At 60.1% G+C, this 20856-nt stretch overlaps 2 protein-coding genes across 3 annotated transcripts; one reads left to right on the top strand and one right to left on the bottom strand.

The window, feature by feature from the left end:
• Positions 1 to 396: 396 nt before the first annotated feature.
• VGF (VGF nerve growth factor inducible) lies at positions 397 to 8111 on the top strand. 2 transcript variants are annotated; one of them, XM_004620862.2, is made up of 3 exons: positions 397 to 532; positions 5023 to 5243; positions 5744 to 8111. In XM_004620862.2, the coding sequence occupies exon 3, from the start codon at positions 5764 to 5766 to the stop codon at positions 7609 to 7611; it is 1848 nt and encodes a 615-aa protein (XP_004620919.1). In that variant the 5' UTR covers positions 397 to 532; positions 5023 to 5243; positions 5744 to 5763; the 3' UTR covers positions 7612 to 8111. The 2 variants fall into 2 exon arrangements, with proteins under 2 accessions (XP_004620919.1, XP_054991043.1); XM_055135068.1 differs by lacking the exons at positions 397 to 532; positions 5023 to 5243 and adding an exon at positions 5484 to 5619.
• Positions 8112 to 9209: 1098 nt separating this feature from the next.
• AP1S1 (adaptor related protein complex 1 subunit sigma 1) lies at positions 9210 to 15788 on the bottom strand. Its single transcript, XM_004620863.2, has 5 exons — positions 15672 to 15788; positions 13093 to 13271; positions 11553 to 11661; positions 10550 to 10687; positions 9210 to 9844 (listed from the first exon to the last, which is right to left on the bottom strand). Exons 1-5 carry the CDS (start codon positions 15672 to 15674, stop codon positions 9797 to 9799), a joined length of 477 nt encoding a protein of 158 aa, XP_004620920.1. The 5' UTR covers positions 15675 to 15788; the 3' UTR covers positions 9210 to 9796.
• Positions 15789 to 20856: the final 5068 nt, after the last annotated feature.

Genomic DNA, 20856 nt, shown 5'->3' with positions numbered 1-20856 from the left:
TCAGTGGGGAGGAAGAAGATGCCGTCTCCTGCTTCCCGGCAGCCTGTATTCGGGAAGATCCGCAAGCCCGGTGGCAGTGGGGCTAATGACTTCCTGGAGGGGAGCCGGGGAGGGCTGCCGGCCCAGCGGCCCCCCCCACCCCCGCCCCCGGCGAGCAGCAGCAGAAGCGCTTGCTCAGACCCGGAGGCGGGCGCCCGCGCCGCGCCCTCTCCAGCCCCGGGCTTGGCTTTGCTTTGGACCCGGGAGTCGTTCTGCTACCAGAATTCTCTGGACTCTTCTCCCAAGTTCCCCTTGGCAGCCAGCGTCCCTCAGCGCCACGATCCAGGCATCTAACCCCCAGCTCTCGGGCCCCGGGGCCAGCGGCCCCGCTTTCCCCTTGAGGTGGGCACCGCACCCGGGCGAGAGGAGGTGGGCGCCGCCCCCCGGGAACTGAGCTCCGGAGCGGCGCGGACTGCCATCCCGAAGAGGGCCACGCGGGGGCGCCAGGACGGTGCGGACGCGTGCGAGGCAGCGCACGGTCGTGGTTTCGAGTGTGAGTGCGTCTTTGTGTGTCTGCGTTTCTCTACATGTGTGGACGAGTCGGGGGTGGGGGTGGGCACCGGGTAGGATGGGTCCTGGACAGCGTGCCTGGGGTGCACCACGACCCAGTCCTTTGAGTGGCTCTTTGAGAAGGACTGGGCTTGGTATGTTACCAGGTTCCGTGGACGGGGGGAACGGGAGAACGTGTGTGTCTGCGTGGGGACCCGCGGAGCCCTTGGTTCTCAGAAACCCATTTTAGATCTGGAAGTCACAGTCCTTGAGGGTTATTATTTATTTATTTTCCTCTTGCTTTTGTTAAAACCCTTCCCACCATCTGGTGGAGAAGGAGTCACGGCTGTGTCAATCCCACACCCTCCCCCCCTTCCATCCATCCTTCTTCAGCCTGGGTCGGGGAGACCCTGCTGGGTTAGGTGTGACATATGTGTGAGTGGGTGTGTCAGGAGTGAGACTGTGGCTGATGGCCGACAACTGGGAGGAGGCTGGTTCTGAGCCATTTCTTTCTCCTCTCCATTTGTGGGGACCATCTTCTTGGTATGTGTCTGCCTCTGTCTCCCCCATGGCTGTCTCTCTGTCTCTCTCCTCATCTCTGTCTCTTACTCTCTCTCCATTTCTTGGTGACTCATCTCTGCGGCTTTGCCCTCCTCCGACTTGCTGGGTCTCCCTCCCCCCTCAGGAGTGGGTGGGGGCGTGAGGGATTGAGATCCTGGGGTTGAAAGGCAGAGTGAGCACCCCCTTCCTCTTGCTCATCACCCTCAGACTCACCAGTGCCCCCGGCCCTCTTCCAGCCTCTTTCGCAGGCCTCCCCACCCCACAAAACTGGGGGCAGGGAAGAAGGCATTGAGGCGCTCCAACTCTAGGGCCATTTTCAGGGGGGACCCTCAGCACCTTCTTTCAGTTCAAAGTGGGGACCCCAGCCCCACTCTTAGAGTGCCCCCTTCCTGCCTCCCTCCCCCCATCGCTGACGCATTGGAAGGCTGCAGAGGTGAGTCACCAGTTGGGGGAAGGGAAAGAATGAGGGGATGCTAAGCTGGGGAACCCGGACCCTCTTTTTCTCTCCCAAACCTTTTCAGCGGAAGTACCTAGTGCCCATGCCCCCCTCCCCCTTTCCAGGTCTTCAGCCTGGATTGCTGGTGGGCTGGACCCCATCTTCCCCAGGTACCCTCTGGAGAGGCTGGGAGAGTGAGGGACAAAGACAAAGAGGATTCATACCACTCAGGGAGATCACCAGGCTGCTCCGTCGGGCCCCCAGCTCTGGATCCTCCATTATCTTCCCTGTACCCCCACCCCATCCGTGTCTTTTCCAGAAGCCCCTAGAGGCAGAGGGGGATGGAGGAGGGCATAGCCTCTCTCCATGAGTTGGGGTATCTGTGAATGATACAGGCAGGGAATTGGGATGCAGAGATGTAGCAAGAGACCCAGGGAGAAACTCAGACCGGGGCAGCCATGGTCCAGATTGGAGATTCACCAAGAAGATCCAGGCTGGTGATTCACATGTGCTCACACAGTCACACACACCGTCACACGTACACAGTCACACATGCACACACACAGTCAGATGTATACACTCACATTCACACACTCACAGTCACGCAGCCACACAGGCACTCCTGCGTTGAGTGCTGGGATCTACCTGCTGCCCCTCTCCCACCCAGGACGCGCTTTCTGAGAAGCCCCCTGGGTTTCCAGGCATGAGCAGAGGAAGGAAGGGTTGGGAAGTTGGGGTGAACAGTCAGAAAGCAAGGGGCAAGGACCTGTGCTGGGGAGTTAGGCTGGATCCTGAGATTTTCCTGCGCAGGAATTTAGAGGGGCAGGTGGTGGTGGGGGAGGGGCAGGCAGGAGTCACGGGGTCCAGCCACCCACATGACCTCTAATGAGCATGGTGGGCATGGAAGGACCCAGGAAAAGGCACACACATGTAGACCCAGGACAGATGTTGATACATCCAGCCAGGCACACCCTTTCCTCAGCAGCCGGTGCCCAGACCAGAAGCCTGCAGTGGTGCCCACCCTCACAGGTGCCCATGGTGTGTGTGTGTGCGGGGGGCGGGGGAACAGGGCAGAGCCAGCCACACTTATATTGGGACCTGTGGATAGAGAATCAGGTACTCTAATGCTAACCCCCGCCATCCACAGCTGCTGAAACACACCTTTGGTCCCCCCACCTCCCGCCTGTTTCATCAGCTCTGCATGCACATGCTCGCATACACACACAGGCACGAGTATGCACACGTACACAGGGCGGCGTGCGCCCTAGCAAGGCACACCAACAGCTCCCCTAGACTCCTGTCCTCCATGTCTAATACCTGGTCTCTAAGCCCTGCAGTCCCTCCCACCCCCCAACCCCCCACCTGCCTTCCCCTTTCCTTTCCTCCTGAAGGGCTGCCCCTCCCCCTGCAGATGTCATCTGGGTTCTGTCCTCTCAGGGAAGGTGACTTGACCCCCGCCCCACTCCAGTGCTCTTGGGAGCGGCAGATGCAAAGCTGAAGGGAGAGGGGGAAGGGGGTGCAGGGAGCCCCTGGGGCCAGGGGAAGGTCCTAGATTGTGGTGGGGGTGGGGGATGGGGGCTGTTAGCCCTTCCTACCCCTCTCTCTTTGGTATCTCTGCACCTTGGTTCTCAGATTCCTGTTGCCGCCCCCCCCCCCCCCTTTAGCCCGTTTCTTCGACCTGTTCCAGGCTCCTTCCTGTCTCTCCCTCCTGCCCCCATCCCTTCCCTCTTTCCTCTCTCTACTCCTCCCCACCTCTTTCCCCGCAGAGCTGATGGGTTTTCTTCTGGGAAAGTCGAGCCACTGATGGAGCCGAGAAGTCACTGCTGGCTCTAGAGGGAAAGCACGTGAGTGTGTGTGTGTGTGTGTGTGTGTGTGTGTGAGAGAGAGAGAGAGAGAGAGAGAGAGAGAGAGAGAGAGAGAGAGAGAGGGAGAGAGAGAGAGAGAGAGGAGTGAGAGAGGGAGGGAGAGAGAGATGGGGGAGGGGTGGCGGTTGGTGGTCAGTACCAGGAAGAGGTGGGGAGGGGGCTCAGGACAGACCCTCAAAGTCCCCGCCCTGACCCTGCCTGCAGAGTCCTAGGGCACTGATGCCCTGCATGTGCCCATGGGCACCCGTGTCTGCAGTTCTTGTGTGTCTGGTGTGTGTCATTGTCACTCCCCCTCCCTTTCCCTGCCCACGCCCCCGCACAGCTCCCTGCCTGCACCGCAGCCCCCTCTGGCCTCCCTCCCTCCCTTTCATTCCTGCAGTGTTGGCTGCCCCCCCTCTTCCCTGCCCCCTCCCCATTTCCGTCCTGTCCCCCCAACCCCCCGCCCACGGCTGGTCTCCCTTCACTGGACCCGGCGAGCTGATGGATTCTCTTTGCGCAATCTGTGCGTCATCGACCCCCACCCCCCCCCCCGAGCCTCAAGCTGTCCAAGCCCCCAGCCCCAGCCTATCTGGAAGGAGACAGAGACTGGGGGGTCTGGGGGTAGAGGGGAAATCTCTGACATTGCATTCTAATCCCCCATCACATTCCGCCCATCCCTTTAAGAGGTAGAGAGAGTGGGGGCTGAGTCACCCACCCCACCTGCGCAACCCCCTCCCCACCTGGTCTGTTCTCGCCCTCCAAATGTCCTTTGGGGGGAGCAGCAGGGGGGGAAAGAAGCCGGAGGAGGATGAGAAGGGGTGGGTTGAGAAGGGGCGCCGCGGGGGGCACCAAGATTTGCTACGGAGTCAGCTGGACAGAAGGACGGACACACCTTTTTCTCCAGACACGCACAGACCGTGAACAGACACGACTCGGAGACACACACATCCTCAGTCTTTCCCTTTTCTCTTCCGACTCGGACCCTTTCAGACGGAATTAGCAAGACCGCAAGATCCGCCCATCTGCCCCGGCCGGGGACCGGCACCCCGCACCGCAGATCGCGGACAGCGCCCGCAGGCGCGCAGATCCGTTCCTCTGGTCAGGTTCACGCCGTCCTTGGGCGTGAACCCCGTACCCCGTGCGGCCGGGGCTGCGAGCCCGGGCCCCTGCTCGGTGCGGAAGCCTCATCTGCCCCCTCCCCAGTATAGATCTCCCACTGGTGCCCAGTCAGACGCTGGGAGCGCCCCCACCCTATTCCGCTCGGCGCCGCGGGCTTCCGCTGCTGCAAGTTGCTCTGTAACCCACCCTGCCCCCAGCGGCGCCTCTGCGTCCACCATCCATTCATTCTCCCATTCATTCATTCATCCTTTTCTCCTCGTCCCTCCTTCATTCATTCGTAGCCCCCTGCCCCGCCCGTCTCGGCATTTCATTCATTCGTTCATTCATTCATTCATTCATTTCCCCGGCGCCGGGTTAGCGCACACCCCTCCAGCCGCGGCCTCGAGAGCGCAGGCGCGGGCCGGGAGAAGCCGGCTTCCTCCAATCACGAGGCGTCCTCCCGCCTCGAGGCGCCCGCCCGCTTCCCCATGAATGAACATTGACGTCAATGGGGCGGGGCCAGACCACATGACCCCGCGCGCTCCCCTTTATAAGGCGGCAGAGGCGCGGGCGCTGTCCAGCGTGCTGAAGCCGGAGCAAGCGAACAACCGGGAGTCGCGTCGACGGAGCGGAGCCCAGCCCCAGCGGACGCCAGATCTCGCCCGTCGCCCGTACCCCAGCCACCGCTCCGAGCCGAGGCGGACGCGTCCCGATCGTCCCCTGTCCCCACCCCGTCCCGACCCTCCTCTCCACTTCCCGCGTCGTGAGACCAGCTGGTAAATACTCCGCGGTCCGTCTCTCAAACCCCCGACAGCCGTGGGCGTGAGGGAGGGTGCGCTCTCTCCCCCCTCCCCATGGGGGTGTTGAAAACATAGCGGGGCGCCCCCGGTGAGGGTCCTTGATAAAATCGGGGAGTCGCCGCTTTTCTCTTGCTGCTGAAGTCGCCCACGCACCATCCGGGGAGTCCTGTAGGGAGGGAGAAGAGGTTCCCCCCCATATCCTTGCTGCTTAGTACGTGGGCGCTGGCAGTGAGATGGCACAGGGAAGGGGGCGAGGAGGGAGGGCGAGGATTGCGGGGTTTTCCCCATTTACACGACTCCAGAGATCGGCACCACCTTCCTCCTTGGCTCCTCCTAAACGTCCCTCTTTTGGGTAAGGTCGGCGGGATAAGGGAAGCCCGGATTTCCTGATTAAAGGTGGGGGAAGGGAAAGATAGAATCCGAGAACAGGAGATTCTCACGGAAATCCCTTTTCTTCGGTCCCTTCTATTTTTCAGTCTCCGACAGTCCTTTGGCCATGAAACTGTTCAGGCTGCCGCCTTCCGCCCTCTTCTGCTTCCTCCTACTGATCCAGGGGCTGGGGGCAGCGCCCCCGGGGCACCCTCCCCTAGGCTCTGAGCATAAAGAGCCAGTAGCTGGCGATGCAGCGCCTGGACCAAAGGCGGTCAGTGCCCCCGAGGTCCGAGCCGCTCGAAATTCAGAGCCCCAGGACGAGGGGGAGCTTTTCCAGGACGTGGATCCCCGGGCGCTGGCCGCGGTGCTGCTGCAGGCGCTCGACCGCCCCGTCTCGCCCCCGGCGCCCAGCGGCTCCCAGCAGGGGCCCGAGGACCCAGAGGCAGAAGCGCTCCTGACCGAGACCGTGCGCAGCCAGACCCACAGCCTCCAGGCGGCGCCGGAGCCCCCAGAACCCGCGGCTCCGCCTCGCCCCCCGACTCCGGAGAATGGTCCCGAGGCGGGCGACCCCTCGGAGGAGCTGGAGACGCTCGCTGCCCTGCTCCAAGAACTGAGAGACTTCAGTCCGAGCAGCGCCAAGCGCCAGCAGGAGACCGCGGCCGCGGAAACGGAGACGCGCACGCACACGCTGACCCGAGTCAACCTGGAGAGCCCCGGGCCGGAGCGCGTGTGGCGCGCCTCCTGGGGAGAGTTCCAGGCGCGCGTCCCGGAGCGCGCGCCCCTGCCGCCCCCAGCTCCCCCGCAATTCCAGGCGCGGATGCCCGAGAGCGGGCCCCTTCCCGAAGCCCACCAGTTTGGCGAAGGCGTGTCTTCCCCCAAGATACACCTAGGCGAGGCACTGGGACCCCTGTCCAAGGCGTACCAGGGCCTGGGCATCCCCCTTCCCAAGGCGCGCCGGCCCGAGGGCTCCCTCCTGGGCGGCTCCGAGGCGGGGGAGCGCCTCCTACAGCAGGGGCTGGCGCAGGTGGAGGCCGGGCGGCGGCAGGCGGAGGCCACCCGGCAAGCCGCGGCGCAGGAGGAGCGGCTGGCCGACCTCGCCTCGGACCTGCTGCTCCAGTATCTGCTGCAGGGCGGGGCGCGGCAGCGCGGCCTGGGGGGTCGCGGGCTGCAGGAGGAGGAGAAGCAGCGCGAGAGCGAGAGGGAGGAGGAGGAGGAGGAGGCGGAGCAGGAGAGACGCGGCGGGGAGGACCGGGTGGGGGAAGAGGACGAGGAGGCAGCGGAGGCGGAGGCGGAGGCGGAGGAGGCGGAGAGGGCGCGGCAGAACTCGCTGCTGTTCGCCGAGGAGGAGGACGCTGAAGCCGGAGCCGAGGATAAGCGCTCCCAGGAGGAGACGCCCGGCCACCGGCGGAAGGAGGCAGAGGGGGCAGAGGAGGGCGGGGAGGAGGAGGACGACGACGAGGAGATGGACCCGCAGACGATCGATAGCCTCATCGAGCTGTCCACCAAACTCCACCTGCCCGCGGACGACGTGGTCAGCATCATCGAGGAGGTGGAGGAGAAGCGGAAGCGGAAGAAGAACGCCCCTCCCGAGCCCGTGCCGGCCCCCCGTGCCGCCCCCGCCCCCACCCACATCCGCTCTCCGCAGCCCCCGCTCCCCGCCCCGGCCCCCGCTCGAGACGAGCTGCCCGAATGGAACGAGGTGCTCCCGCCCTGGGATCGGGAGGAGGACGAGGTGTTCCCCCCGGGGCCCTACCACCCTTTCCCCAACTATATCCGGCCGCGGACACTGCAGCCCCCGGCCGCCTCGCGCCGCCGCCACTACCACCAAGCCCTGGCGCCGTCGCGCCACTATCCCAGCCTGGAAGCCCAGGCGCGGCGCGCGCAGGAGGCGGCGGTGGCGGAGGAGAAGCGGCTGCAGGAGCAGGAGGAGATGGAGAATTACATCGAGCACGTGCTGTTCCGCCGCCCGTGACCCGCCCCGCCTCCGCGCGCCGCCGCCGCTGCCGCCGCCGCCGCGCGCGCCACCGCCCCCCTCCGTGTCGCTCCTCCCCCTCGGTGTTTGCATGCGCCCGGCCCCGCCCCGGCTCCGCCCACAAGGCCCCGCCCCGGCCACAGGCCCTGCCCCCGCCCCGGGCCGCGCGGCCATGGCTCAGACCGCTTCCTGGGTGCGCAGCCCCCGCTCCCACCGCTCGCGGGGATGGGGGCTGACGGGCGGCGGGTGCGTGCGAGCTCCCGTTCCCAACGGGGCTGCGTCCCCACCTTGGCCCCCTCGAGACACTCGGGTCCGAAACCGGGAAAGGCATTCCAGTGGATTGTGCGCCGCGTGTCTGTCGCCGGCCCTCGGGGCGCCGCCGCCCCCCTCCTCCCCATCGATCGCAGTGAATTTACCCCCTTCTTTCCCATCTCTGTTGTAAATACCCCTCACGGAGGAAATAGTTTTGCTAAGAAATAAAAGTGACTATTTTATTAGGACTTTGTTCTCGGTTATTCACCCGCCCCCTTGCAGGTCTTCTCAAGGGGTCGGTGAGGGAAGCACTTCTGCTTCCATCTGGCTAAAGGCAAATTGTCAAGGGGCATTTACCTTGCAGACGCCCTACCCGGGTTCCGGAGAGGGTGCCCCGAGCCCTGCCAGGCATGATCCCTCAGCACAGAGGCAGGAGAAAGCCCTGAGCACCGCCACCACGGAGGTGTGGCCCCAAAATGAAACAATAAAGTAAGAGGGCCACTTTCTCTCAATCCTTCTGGGGTGGGGGGGAGTAGTCAGGCCCTCAGCTACTGATCTTTTGCCTTGCACATGGCAGGCCCAGTTTGATTCTCTGTAGCACCACTTATGGCCCCAAATCTCCCCTCAATTTACCCTCCAGCTTTGAGTTAGGGAGGAAATGGTGGTTCCAGGGGCTCCGCAGTAAAGGTGCCTTGGCTCTGGGCAATTTCCATCCAGGGTGACCCCGAGCTGCTCCTCAGCAGCACCTAAATCGGATGGGACTTGGGGCCGGAGTGATAGCACAGCGGGTAGGGCGTTTGCCTTGCACGCGGCCGACCCGGGTTCGATCCCCGGCATCCCATATGGTCCCCCAAGCACTGCCAGGAGCAATTCCTGAGTACAAAGCCAGGAGTAACCCCTGAGCATCGCTGGGTGTGACCCAAAAAGCAAAAAAAAAAAAAAAAATTGGATGGGACTTAATTTCACATGAAATAAAGGGGTGGGGCCAGCAGCTGGAAACTTCTAGCTGTAGCCATGTCCCAACCACCTATGGGGTGGGCTATTCCTGTCCACTTGATGCCCTTCGCATAGTAAAAGTGGATCGGATGGATGAAATCTTCCAAGTAAGAAACCTGCCTCTCCGGCCGGCCACACCTGTCCTCTAGGAGGTTCTGCTCATGGAACCACCTGGGGCTGGGGCCCTCAGGTCACCAATGTGGTAAGTGACAGAGACATCAGGGACGAAGGGCATACTCTCAACCACCCTGGAACGAAAGAACCCAGTATCCTCCACGTGGTCTTCCCCCGCCTGGCTACCCCCTTTCCGAGAAGAATGAGTCCAGTGCAGCAGCCCAGGGCTGGCCGAGTCCAGAAATGCTTTTCCTTTTATTTCACAGGGAAAGACACCAGGGTAGACACTTCCCACCCTGCCCCCCAGGTGCCCACCTCGCCCTACGGGGAGTGAAGGGGCAGGGACCAGCCCCCCCATGTCCACTTGGCTCCAGCCCTCCCTCCCCTCCAAGTGGAGAGGTTAGACAAAAACTAATTCGGTCCAGCCCTGGCCCTTTGGGAGGGTACTTCGGGGTTGGGGGGAAGGCCTCCCCAGCTCCATGGGGGCCCCTCCAGGGCAGGCTGTGGGAGGGGTGGGGGGGCAGCAAGCAGGGCCCAGAAAACCCACCCCCTTGAACCTGACATATTTATATATTTACAGACGGGGTGGGGCGGGGGGAACTAGTTCCTCAAAGGCACCCCCATCTTGGTCTCATCTCCCTCCCCCTGAGCTTGGACACAGACAGGTGGGCAGGAGGACATGACAGGGTGGCGGGAGGGAATCAACTTCGAGGGTGCGAGTCCCCAGCTCACTCCAGAGGAAGACGGGGTGCTGGAAAGGGTCCCTTCCAGGACGGGGCCACTCCTGCTGGGGGCCTCCCTGACTCCACACGGAGCCAGGGGGCTAGGCCAGACCCATCTCCTCCAACACACTGCGGGGGGATTCATCCTCCTGTGAGAGACAGAGGGGAGGGGGTGAGGCGGGAGGAGAGGCCACCATGAGCCCCAGGCTGCAACAGCTGGGACCTCCCCAGCGGGTGCCCCCAGAGCCAGCAGAGGCCAGGACGAGACCCGAGTTAAGTGGGCAGCAGTAGTGACTGCCCAGAGAAACGCACAGCAGGCGTGGGAGCAGGGGAGGGGAGAGGCTGCAGAGATGACACAGCGGGGGTCTGTGCGGGTGCCTGGCAGGAGGGGAGTGAGTGTGGCAGGGGCCGGCCTGGCCTGTATGCCGCACCGGGGAGGCTGGTGGACTCGATGCTGCCTTTTCCTCCCTCTGCAGACGCGAGCCCCCCGCGCTCGCCCTCCTCAGAGCCAGCTCCGGCCAGCGTGCTCATCACTGTCACCGCGGATTCCGGTGACTCATCTCCTTGCACCAAGTCTCAGCGGCACAGCAGAGAGGGGGAGTGCTGGGAGAGCTCACAGCCAGGCCCCCCCACACCCCCTGCCCCCGCCCCTGGCTTTGGAGCCCAAGGAACAGTATGTGTTTGGAGTACGGGCATGTGTGGTGAGGCACCAGCTGAGCAACGTGTGACCTACCACGTGCAGCTTCACAAGCCGTGGGATGTGGGGGCCAGGGGGCTGCCTGGGGACAGGTACTGTGGGGCCTGGGGGCGGTGGGGCCCTTCCTTCGGGGCGCTCCTCGCCGTAGTCCCCGTACCTCCTGCAGAAGGTCGGCCTGCTCAATGGCCTTCAGCACGCTCTTCTTAGAGGTGTCCTGCACGTCGCCCCCCATCAGAAACTCATCCAGGATGAAGTAGGCCTTCTCGAAGTTAAAAATGATGTCCAGCTCGCACACCTGGGTGGGCAGGGAGCCGGCAGCGCTGAGTGCAGGGATGCACTCCCCCATCCCCCACCCCCCCTTTCTCCCCAGGCTCTGCGTGACCAGCCTTCCGGGCCCCCTGCCCCAGGTGCCCCCTGCCCTCTTCAACACCCAGCACTTCTGTTCTCTGTGAACATGACCTGCTCTCTGTCCTGGGCTCCCCCGCCCACCTGTGACCCCATCACCCCTGCGGCCTGCCCCTCACCTCCAGGCACTGTGGGAGAAAAGGAAGACCCTGGAACCAGGCAGGGCACTGCCACTAACCAACCAGCCACCCGCCCAGCAAACTGCTCCTGCTCTCCACTCTGTCATCTGGAAGCTGAGATGCCAACCCCCTCTGGCTGGCCGCAGGGGCAGACAGGAGTGCTTGAAAGCCCTCTGCAGAAGAGGGTACACAGAACCACTTATTGCTGAGATGAGTTAACTCAGCTCAGGCTGACTGCCAGCGCCCAGCCTCTCCCCCCAGGTCAGGCTGTTCAAGAATCTCTGAGAACCTCAGCCCTGCTGTAAAGGACAAAACTCTCCAGAAGGTTCCAATGCCACACCAAGGTCAGGCTCCCCAGATAACATCTGAGCAGGGCGTCTCTCTGGAGGAGTCCGCATTGAGCTTTGCTGCTGGCTTCACGAGGGGACAAGGGCGGATTCTGGTCTGCACGCTGTGCCCCTGGGCTGATTAAGGGGCACAGCTAATGGGCTTAAGGCTTAAAGAGGGAGATTAGCTACAGCTCTCGCTGTTTCAACATCCCTGGCACCCAGTCTCCCAGAGTAGGTCCTGGAAGGGCCCCAAGACTTGGCCGAGGCGGAACTGCTGGGGATAGAGCGGAGCGGCAGGGGCACTCACGCTGCCAAAGTATTTGTCCAGGAGTTCCACGTATCGGTGGATCAGCTCCAGTGTGATGAGCTCGTTGTCTTGGCCCTCGATGGCGCAGCAGAAGTAGAGGCTGGCATACCTGAGGGTAGACCAGGGGAAGCTTCTGGAGCTTGGCCTCAGGCCTCCCATTTCTCCCCATGCCCAGTTGAAGGGATGAGCCCCAGCTGGATAAGGACAAAGTGGCCCCCCGGGGCCTGCACTGCAGAGGGCAGCGGAGGAGACTGTGCAGCTTGAGCAAGGGTGCTCGCACACCTGCGGAGTTTCTCCATTTTCTTGCCCTTTGACCTGTTCAGTTTGACTCAGCAAAAACCTGAGCCAACAAATTCTCCGGCTGAGAAGGAATCGGAGGGTGTGTGTGTGTGTGTGTGTGTGTGTGTGTGTGTGTGTGTGTGTGTGTGTGTGTGTGTGTGTGTGTGTGTGTGTGTGTGTGTGTGTGTGTGTGTGTGTGTGTGTGTTTGTTTTCATGATCTCTGTTTTTTTTTTTTAAACTTTTTTTTTTTTTTTTGCTTTTTGGGTCACACCCGGCAATGCACAGGGGTCACTCCTGGCTCTGCACTCAAGAATTACCCCTGGCGGTGCTCAGGGGACCATATGGGATGCTGGGAATCTAACTCGGGTCGGCTGCATGCAAGGCAAACGCCCTCCCCGCTGTGCCATTGCTCCAGCCCCCCCACATGATCTTTGTTGTTGAAGGAACTACACAGACAGGACAGAGAGAGAATGTATGTTTTCACAATTTATGGATGTTGGAAGTAGAGGGATGTGTGAGTAAGTGTGTGGGTTCAGGCTGTGTGGCTGCCAGCTCATCCCCAGCATCACATATGGTCCCCCGAGCACAGCCAGGAGCAAGCCTTGGGCACGCCCAAAACTCCAAACCCAGAACAGCAGCAGCAACAAAGCAAGGCGTGACTCCTGAATGAACCATCATTTCTCCAAGTGGCCAAGGTTAGAGCATCTGCCCTTCTCTTCTGCACCACGTGGCTCCCCAAATATTGCTGGGTTTGGCCCTGAGTACCCCCGAGCACTGCTGGGGAGGACTTGGTGGGCCCTGAGTGCCACATTCTCAGGTCCACACTGCGCCTCCCACCAGGGCTGAGAACTGCTGAGCGTAGTCCTTGGTATCCTTGAGCATTGTTCCAGAGACCCCCCGCAAAATACTTCTTTTTTTTTTTTTTTTGAGTCATACCCGGTGAAACCCAGGGCCTGCTCCTGGCTCTGTTTTAAGGAATTATTCCTGGTGGTGCTTGGAGGACCCTATGGGATGCTGAGGATCAGGTCAGCCTTGTGCAAGGCCAACACCTTACCCGTTGTACTATGGCTCCAGGCCCCTCTCCCAGGATCCCTCCCCAACACACACACTTCTCGTGGAGCTTGGAAAGTAGAGGAGTTGACTGCCTCATGGGGGTCCTTCCCAACGTTCCCTGGCCTAAGGGGCGGTTTCTTGCTCAGTAACCAGGGCGACTGCCAGCTCCCTGTCTCAGCCTCTGCACGGCCCAGGGTGGGGCCTCACCTCTTATAGACCACTTTGAGGTCCCTCCACTCCAGGAAGCTGCACATCTTGGGTTTGCGAGCCAGAACCACCTGCATCAGCTCTCGAACCATCTTCTTGCGCTCCTTGTCCGACGTGGCCAGGTACCATTTCTGCAGCCTCAGTTTCCCCTGGCGGCTGAACAGCAGCATAAATCGCATCTGGAGGAAAGGCAAGGGTGGGAGCTGTGATTCAGGTCTCAGTGCCTCTTTCTCCCAGAGACATGGGAGCTCAGATTCATACCAGCTCTGATTACATTGGGGGTGACCAGTGGAGAGCTTTTAATATTTTTTTTCCCATTTTTTGGGGATCACACCCAGCAATACTCAGGATTTACCTCCTGAATCTGTGCTCAGGGATCATTCCTAGCAGGCTTGGGGGACCCTATGAAATGCTAGGGATTGAGCCCCAGGTCGGCCGCATGCAAAATAAATGCCCTACATGCTGTACTATTGCTCTGGCCTGAACTCTGTGTTCTTTTTTTGTCTGTGGACCCCATCTGACTGTGCTCAGGCCTTACTCACGAATCAGGGATCCTTCCTGGCAGGGCTCATGGGACCATATGTGGTTTCAGGGATCAAACTTGGGTCTCCTGCAGGAAAGTCCTACCTGCTACACTAGCTCTCTGGCCCTGTGGGGAACTGTTGTTTCTCAGCTAGTTAGGAGGGATGAAAAGAGCTGGGGGGGCTGGAGCGGTAGCGCAGTGGGTAGGGCGTTTGCCTTGCATGCGCCCAACCCGGGTTCAATTCCCAGCATCCCACATGGACCCATGAGCCAGGAGTAATTCTTTTTCTTTTTCTTTCTTTTTGGGTCACACCTGGCTATGCACAGGGGTTACTCCTGGCTCATGCGTTCAGGAGTTACTCCTGGCGGTGCTCAGGGGACCATATGGTATGCTGGGAATCGAACCTGGGTTGGCCACGTGCAAGGCAAACGCCCTACCCACTGTGCTATTGCTCCAGCCCCCAGGAGTAATTATTTTTTTTGGGGGGTCACACCTGGCAATGCACAGGGGTAACTCCTGGCTCTGCACTCAGGAATTACTCCTGGCGGTGCTCAGGGGACCATATGGGATGCTGGGAATCAAACCTGGGTTGGCCACGTGCAAGGCAAACGCCCTACCCGCTGTGCTATTGCTCCAGCCCCCAGAAGTAATTTTTTTTTTGGGGGGGTCACACCTGGCGATGCTCAGGGGTTACTCCTGGTTCTGCGCTCAGGAATTACTTCTGGCGGTGCTCGGGGGACCATATGGGATGCTGGGGATCGAACCCGGGTCAGCCGCGTGCAAGGCAAGTGCCCTCCCTGTTGTGCTATTGCTCCAGCCCTCCAGCCCCCCCTTTTTAAAAAAAATTTTTTTTTTTAAGGAGTAATTCTTGAGTACAAAGCCAGGTGCCAGGAGTAACCCCTGTGCACTGCTGGGTGTGACCCAAAATGCCAAAAAAAAAAAAAAAAAAAGAAAGAAAGGAGCTTGGATCTGCTCCAGGGTAAGCCCCAGGGTAACATTCAGTATGTCTAGGACTCTCACTTTGTGTCATTTTCCTGGTGATCTCCCGGCTGAGGTCCTGATGTGTTTTCTCCTGCTCCTTCCATTCACACCAGGTAATGTCCTGAAGAGGGGACCCCACCCTCTGAGCCCAGGGCTGTGGTCTCCACTGCGTTGGCACATGGTTGTGGGGTGCCCAAGTGTCCCTCTCCCCTCCAGGTACTTGGCCTCAGATATTCTTCTTTCCAAACTTTGAGGACACTTTCTGTCTAATCACCCACTTGTCCCCGATACCAAACGACCTCTGTATTTCCACGAGTTATTACCACGTTCCCCTCACGTCCCCTGAGGGACGTCTGGGGAACAAAGTGCAGGCTGAGTCAGGAGGGGCGTGGGCACCCCTGCGACCGGGTTCCTCTGGGCGGCCCCTTCCACCTGCAGCTCTCCTTTCTCCTGGCTTTATCAGGGCGGGACCCCTAAACTGGTTGAGCAAGCCAAGAAATCGGAATTGAAGAAAAGTGGGGGTGTGGGGTGCCGGAATTAGGGGATGCTGCGGGGAAGGGGGGGTCGGGCCCAACGCGTCTCCGATGGGGGCGGGGAAGCAGGAAGGCGGAAGACCAAGGATCCGGAAAGGCTGGGAAGGGGGCTCTTGGGGAGCGCGGCGCTCGGACTGGGGACCCCGACACCCGGCTCCCCGGGGCAGCGGCCCCTTGAACCCGCCTGGCTCTGCACTTCGGCCCGCCCCGGCCCGGAAACTCTCCTCCCACACGCCCCCCACGCGGCAGCCGGCTCGGGGTTCGGGGCCCCTGCCAGACAACCCGCGCGCGCCTCTCGGCTCGGGACGGTCCCACCGCCGCCCACCCGGGCCCGGCGGCCCCCAACGCGCCCCTTCGCCCAGAGCCGCTTCCAGCTGCTCTTCTTCCGGGGGCCGCTCGCCCGCCCGCCGGGTAAGTGCGGGGCTGGGGGTGGCCGGGGGAAGCCAGGCGGGCTCGGCCAGGGGGGCGGCCCCCGAGGACCCCCGCAGGTGCCGCCCACGCCCCTCGGCTCCCCGCCCTCCCTCCCTCTCCACCCTGCCTACCATCCTGCAGCCTCCGGCCCGGCGCGTCCCTCTCCGGCCACCGTAGGCGCCCGCCCCGCTCCTTTCTTCTCCCTCCGCGGCCTTCCCTCCCTCCCGCCAGACCACGCCCCTCACCCGCCCTCGGGGCGGGGCCTCGAGGGCCGGACCGCGCAGGCGCCGGGGCGGAACGGCGCGCGGGCGGGGCTGGAGGCGGGGAAGCGGGAGCCATGGCAACCAGGTCCTTGACTTCAGCTTTGAGTAGCCCTGTCGTCATGGTAACGAGCTGTCTGGTGGGTGGGCTGGAGGAGGGAAGAGGGAGACCCCGCGGCCCTCGCGCTTTGGAACCTTTGGGGGGCGGGGAGTAGGGGGGAGAAGGCGGGAAAAGGGGTCCCGGAGGTGGATGCGATGAGCTTTGGGGCTTGTGAGGAAGCGGGGACCAGGGTTGCAAGGGACGTGGGCGACTGAGCGGCTCCAGGGAAGGAGACGAATGGGGAGAAAAACTGGAAGGCGAAGTGAAGTGGGGTGGCGGGGAGAGACCCCGGGAAAAGGAGCGCGAGAAGCAGCTATTTACTGAGCACCTGCTGGGCTCGACTCACTTAAAGGGAGAAACGGGTGGGTGTGTAGGTCAGGGGGGGTGGGCACAGGGGAGGAAAGTGAGGTGAGGGAAAGCAGGGAATGAAGGCTAGGCAAAGGTGAGCTTAGGGCCAAGTCAGGCCGAGGCAGATGAGACTGGAGGAGGAGGAGCTAGCGATGAGCTCTGAGCCTGTGTGTGGCTGTGTGCCTTGTGTGTGTCTGTGTGCATATGCACCTGTGTGCAAGTTTGTGTGTGTGCATGCCTCTTCGTGTAGCCAGGGCATAAAGGGATTTGCTTACCAGGATGAGAGAGAATCTAAAATTAAAGTTATACATTACCTTTAATGGTCATTTTTAGATAACTTTTTTTTTTTTTAATTTTAGGGCCATACCCAGCCACAGTCAGGGATCACTCCTGGCAGTGCTCAGGGGACTGTATACCATGCTGGGGATCGAACCTGGGTCAGCCGTACACAAGGCAAAAGTCCTACATCGCTCTGGGCCCCCTCTAGATAACTTTTGTTAACTAGTGACACTCTTATTTTGGATGAATTGATTTATTTTTGGTTTTTGGGTCAAACCCTGCTGATTTCAGGGATCAAAGTGAGACCTCCTGCCTGCAAAACATGTGTAATCGTCCTCGGGGCTCTTTCCTGGACTGATGCACTTATTAGATTTTGGGGCCATTCCCAGCGGCTCAGGTAACCTCAGAAGCCTCTCAGCGCTCAGTGCTGGGCAGGTGGGGAGGGTCGCCCGCCTCTGGTCCCAGAGATCAAATCTAGCCTGTTGGTGTCCCTGCCCATGGGGCTATTGAAGCTATTTCTTGGGAAGTGTATTATTTAATTAATTACTTTGGATTTTGGGGTCACACCTGGTGGTGATCAGGGTTTACTCCTGGTTCTGCATTCAGGGATCACTCCTGGTGGGCTCAGCTGACCATATGGGGTGCCCGGGATCAAAGCCAGATTGGCCCACGCAAGGCAAGGCCCTATAGCCCTCCTGTCACTCCAGTCCCAAGGAGCGGGAGTTTTCTTTTGTTTTTGTTTTTGAATAGCACTGACTGGTTGTAATTGTTCATTACCTGTTTGCTCTTTTTTTTTTTTCTTTGAGACCACAACTGGCTCCTGGCAGGGCTCAGGGGACCAAATGGCATGCCGGGTTTAGAACCCGGGTTGTCCAGGTGCAAGGCAAACACCTTACCCATTGTACTATCACTCTGGGTCCTTGTTTGCTCTTTTTTTTTTTTTTCTATTCCTCCTGCTTTTTATTTTGAAGGTAAAGGGCTGGGGTAAAAGGGAGGAAATCTGGTCTCTATCCTTAAAGCTTGGGGCTATCACCCATGCCTGCATCTCAGTGATGGTCCCTGAAGATAGCTCCATTGCAAATGAGAGCCTGAGGGAGCCAGATAGCGTTTGGTATCCTGTGAACATTTGATAATAGGGGCGATTATTATTATTTCCATCTTCATTTTTCTACCACATTTTTTCTTTCCTTCCTCTCCCCTGGGCTGGAGCGATAGCACAGCGGTAGGGCATTTGCCTTGCACGTAGCTGACGTTCGATTCCTCCGCCCCTCTCGGAGAGCCCGGCAAGCTACCAAGAGTGTCTCGCTCTCATGGCAGAGCCTGGCAAGCTACCCGTGGCGTATTCAATATGCCAAAAACAGTAACAACAAGTCTTATAGTGGAGACGTTACTGGTGCCCGCTGAAGCAAATTGATGAGCAACGGGATGACAGTGACATTGACAGTCCTCTTCCCCTGCCATGCAGCGGTGCTCAGGAGCAACTCCTGGCTCTGAGCGTAGAGGTCACTCCTGGAAGTGTTGGGGATCAACTCGAGGGCCCCCTGTGGAAAAGCCTTTACTCAGCCACTTCAGCTGTCTCCTGATCTCTTTCTTGGGCATTTGCTTTTCACTCCTTGCCCATGGCAGATGGTAGCTGCTAGTTTTTTGCTTGCTGGCTTCCCAGGCAGTGTCGGGGACGAGGGCGCTGTGATCCACTTCCGGCAATCTTGGTGATCCCGGGCTGGAAGGTTCATTGCTCAGATCCAGCAAATCAGCGCTGCCCACTCAGACGCTAATGACATAACTGAGGTTGGCACTGGGGGCGAGAGGTGCCAGGAATCGAACTTGGTCCAGGCGTGTGCCTCTGAGCCCTGAGTCATTTCCTGTCCCTCTTGGTATTATTTTAAGGAATGCCAGTTATTAGGGAGTGAGAAGAGGGAATATTGTGTCCAGGAAGGACTAGCGTAATGGAGGTGGAGGGGTTCCGAAGGGGGAGGAACAGGGATCCAGTGACGGGGTTGGAGAGCCTCGTGCTGCCAGGGTCATGCTTTGCATGCAGGAGGCCCCAGCTGGATCTCTGGCACCGCGTGGTCCCTTGTCCAGCATCAACAGTGGCCCTTGTGCTCTGGACTGGTAGAAGCTCCCAAGTGCTGGCCGTGGAACAAAATAAAAGTAAATGAGGCCTGAGGCTGGAGAGAGAGCAGCGGGGAGGGGCACGGTCCTCACCCAGGATTAATCTAAGCTCCACCAGGGATTCCTGAGCACAGAGCCAGGGGGTCACCCTGAGCACTGAGGGGTACGTCACCCTCTCTCCCTGGAATGACTGATTGGCCTTGAGGGAAAGTCAGAGAGGAAGTCAACAGCCCAAGGAATTTTTGTTTTTGTCGTTGTTTTTTTTTGTTTGTTTTTTGTTTTTTGTTTTTTTGCTTTTGGGTCACACCCGGCAATGCACAGGGGTCACTCCTGGCTCATGCACTCAGGAATCACCCCTGGTGGTGCTCAGGAGACCATATGGGATGCTGGGATTCAAACCTGGGTAGGCCGCATGCAAGGCAAACGCCCTACCTGCTGTGCTATCACTCCAGCCCCTTTGTTGTTGTTTGGGGGTCACACTTGATGGTGCTTAGGTCTTCCTCCTGGCTCTGAAATCAGTGGTCATTCCTGGTGAGCCTGGGGGACTCTGTGGGGTGTCAGGGATTGAACCCAGGCCAGCCGTGTGCAAGGCAAACACCCTGCCCGCTGGACTGTCATACTGGCCTCTACAGCCTAAGGAGTTTCATAAGCTTCTGGGCCCTCGCTGGAAGCCCACTCACACGCTGACTAGGATTCCCACCCCAGGCGCTTTTTCTCGCTGCAGAAAAGATAGGATTTGTGAGAGGATTGTTTGAAGTATGGGGGTTTGCTCGCATAGAATCAGACTTCCAGTGGTTTGAAAGAGGGGTCTGTTCACTGCTGTGAGTGACGGACAGGCAGCCCGAGCTGGCCCTGGCGCGGCCTCAGGAGCTCAGAGTTGCCACGGTGCGGGGGTCCTTATGGCGGCCTGAGAGCTGAACCAGAACAACAGCTTTAAGAAACCGCCTCTGTGGGGCTGGAGCCGTTGTACAGTGGGAGGCAACTCGCCTGGTGTGTGGCCGACCCGGGTTTGATCCCCAGTACCACATAGGGTCTCCCGAGCCCACCAGGAGTGACCCCTGAGCTAGGAGTAAGCCCTGAGCACCCACTGAATGCAGTCCAAAGACCAAGACAAACAAAACAAGTGAAGTTCATCTCCTGGACCAGAGTGACAGTACAGAGGGGACGCTGGCCTTGAACGAAGCAGACCCAGATTTGATCTCCAATCCCCAGTAGGTCCCCTGAGCCCCGCTCGGCATGATCCTTGAGCACAGAGCCAGGAGTATACCCTGAGCACCCCCTCGGTGTGGCCAAAAAAGTAAAAATTCAAAAAAATAAAAATTGATGTTGGGGGAGTAAGGGGGGAATCTTGAGGACACAGGCCGGCGAGACGGAAGGCCCTCTGGAGGTGGTATTGGCACCTTGAAATGAAGGGAGGGGACCCATGGAGGAGGTGCCACGGCGTCCCTGGCAGCAAAATGCTTCTCACTAGAGCAGGTGGAAGACGAACCAAGTGAGTCTGGAGGCCGGGGGCCCTGTTGGCACAAGTGCAAGAGAAGGGCCGGCTCGTAGCACTGCGGGGAGTGAACTTGCTTTGCCCAAGGCTGACCCAGGTTCGATCTCCAGCACCCCATATGGTCCCCTGAACCCCTGCCAGGAGTGATCCCTGAGTGCAGAGCCAGGAGTCAGCCCTGAGCACCACTGGGTGTGGCCCCCAAATAAAACAGCAACAAAGAATTCCGGTTCTCTGATGGTGCAGGCTGGTTCTTGTCTTAAACCATTTCCCCCTCTTTGAACGGGGCTGTTGGAATCATCTCTGCTGTCCCCCAGAGTCCCGATGGTTTGATTAGTTTCTTTTTCACCCCTTTCCAAGCAGGGATCCCCACCTGATGCGTTCGGGGGAGAGCGCCAGCCAGGCTGCGCTGGGAACCTCCCATCGTCACTTGTTCTGACTTCCCTAGCCTGAGCATGTCACCTGGATGTGCCCTGTCTCCACACCTGCCTGGTCATTGCCCTGGGGAGGGGGTTGGGGGGCGGCCCAGTCAGCTGCCCGACTCCTCGGAGGAGCTGCACCTTGTGTCCAGAGATGGGGGGCTCTGTGCCGGGACAATGCCCGGAGCTGCCCACTTCCCTTTTGCACCTCTATTACCAGAAGCTGGTTTCTGGTGGGAGACCAGAGGGGTCACACGCCTTGTCCTCTGCGGGGGTGGATGGACAGGGAGCCCTGGTGGAGCGTCT

This window comes from Sorex araneus, chromosome 4 (assembly GCF_027595985.1).
Source record: "Sorex araneus isolate mSorAra2 chromosome 4, mSorAra2.pri, whole genome shotgun sequence".
Lineage (NCBI taxonomy): Eukaryota > Metazoa > Chordata > Mammalia > Eulipotyphla > Soricidae > Sorex > Sorex araneus.
The sequence above is the reverse complement of the archived record's forward strand: the minus strand, read 5'-3'. Positions and strand labels throughout refer to the sequence as shown.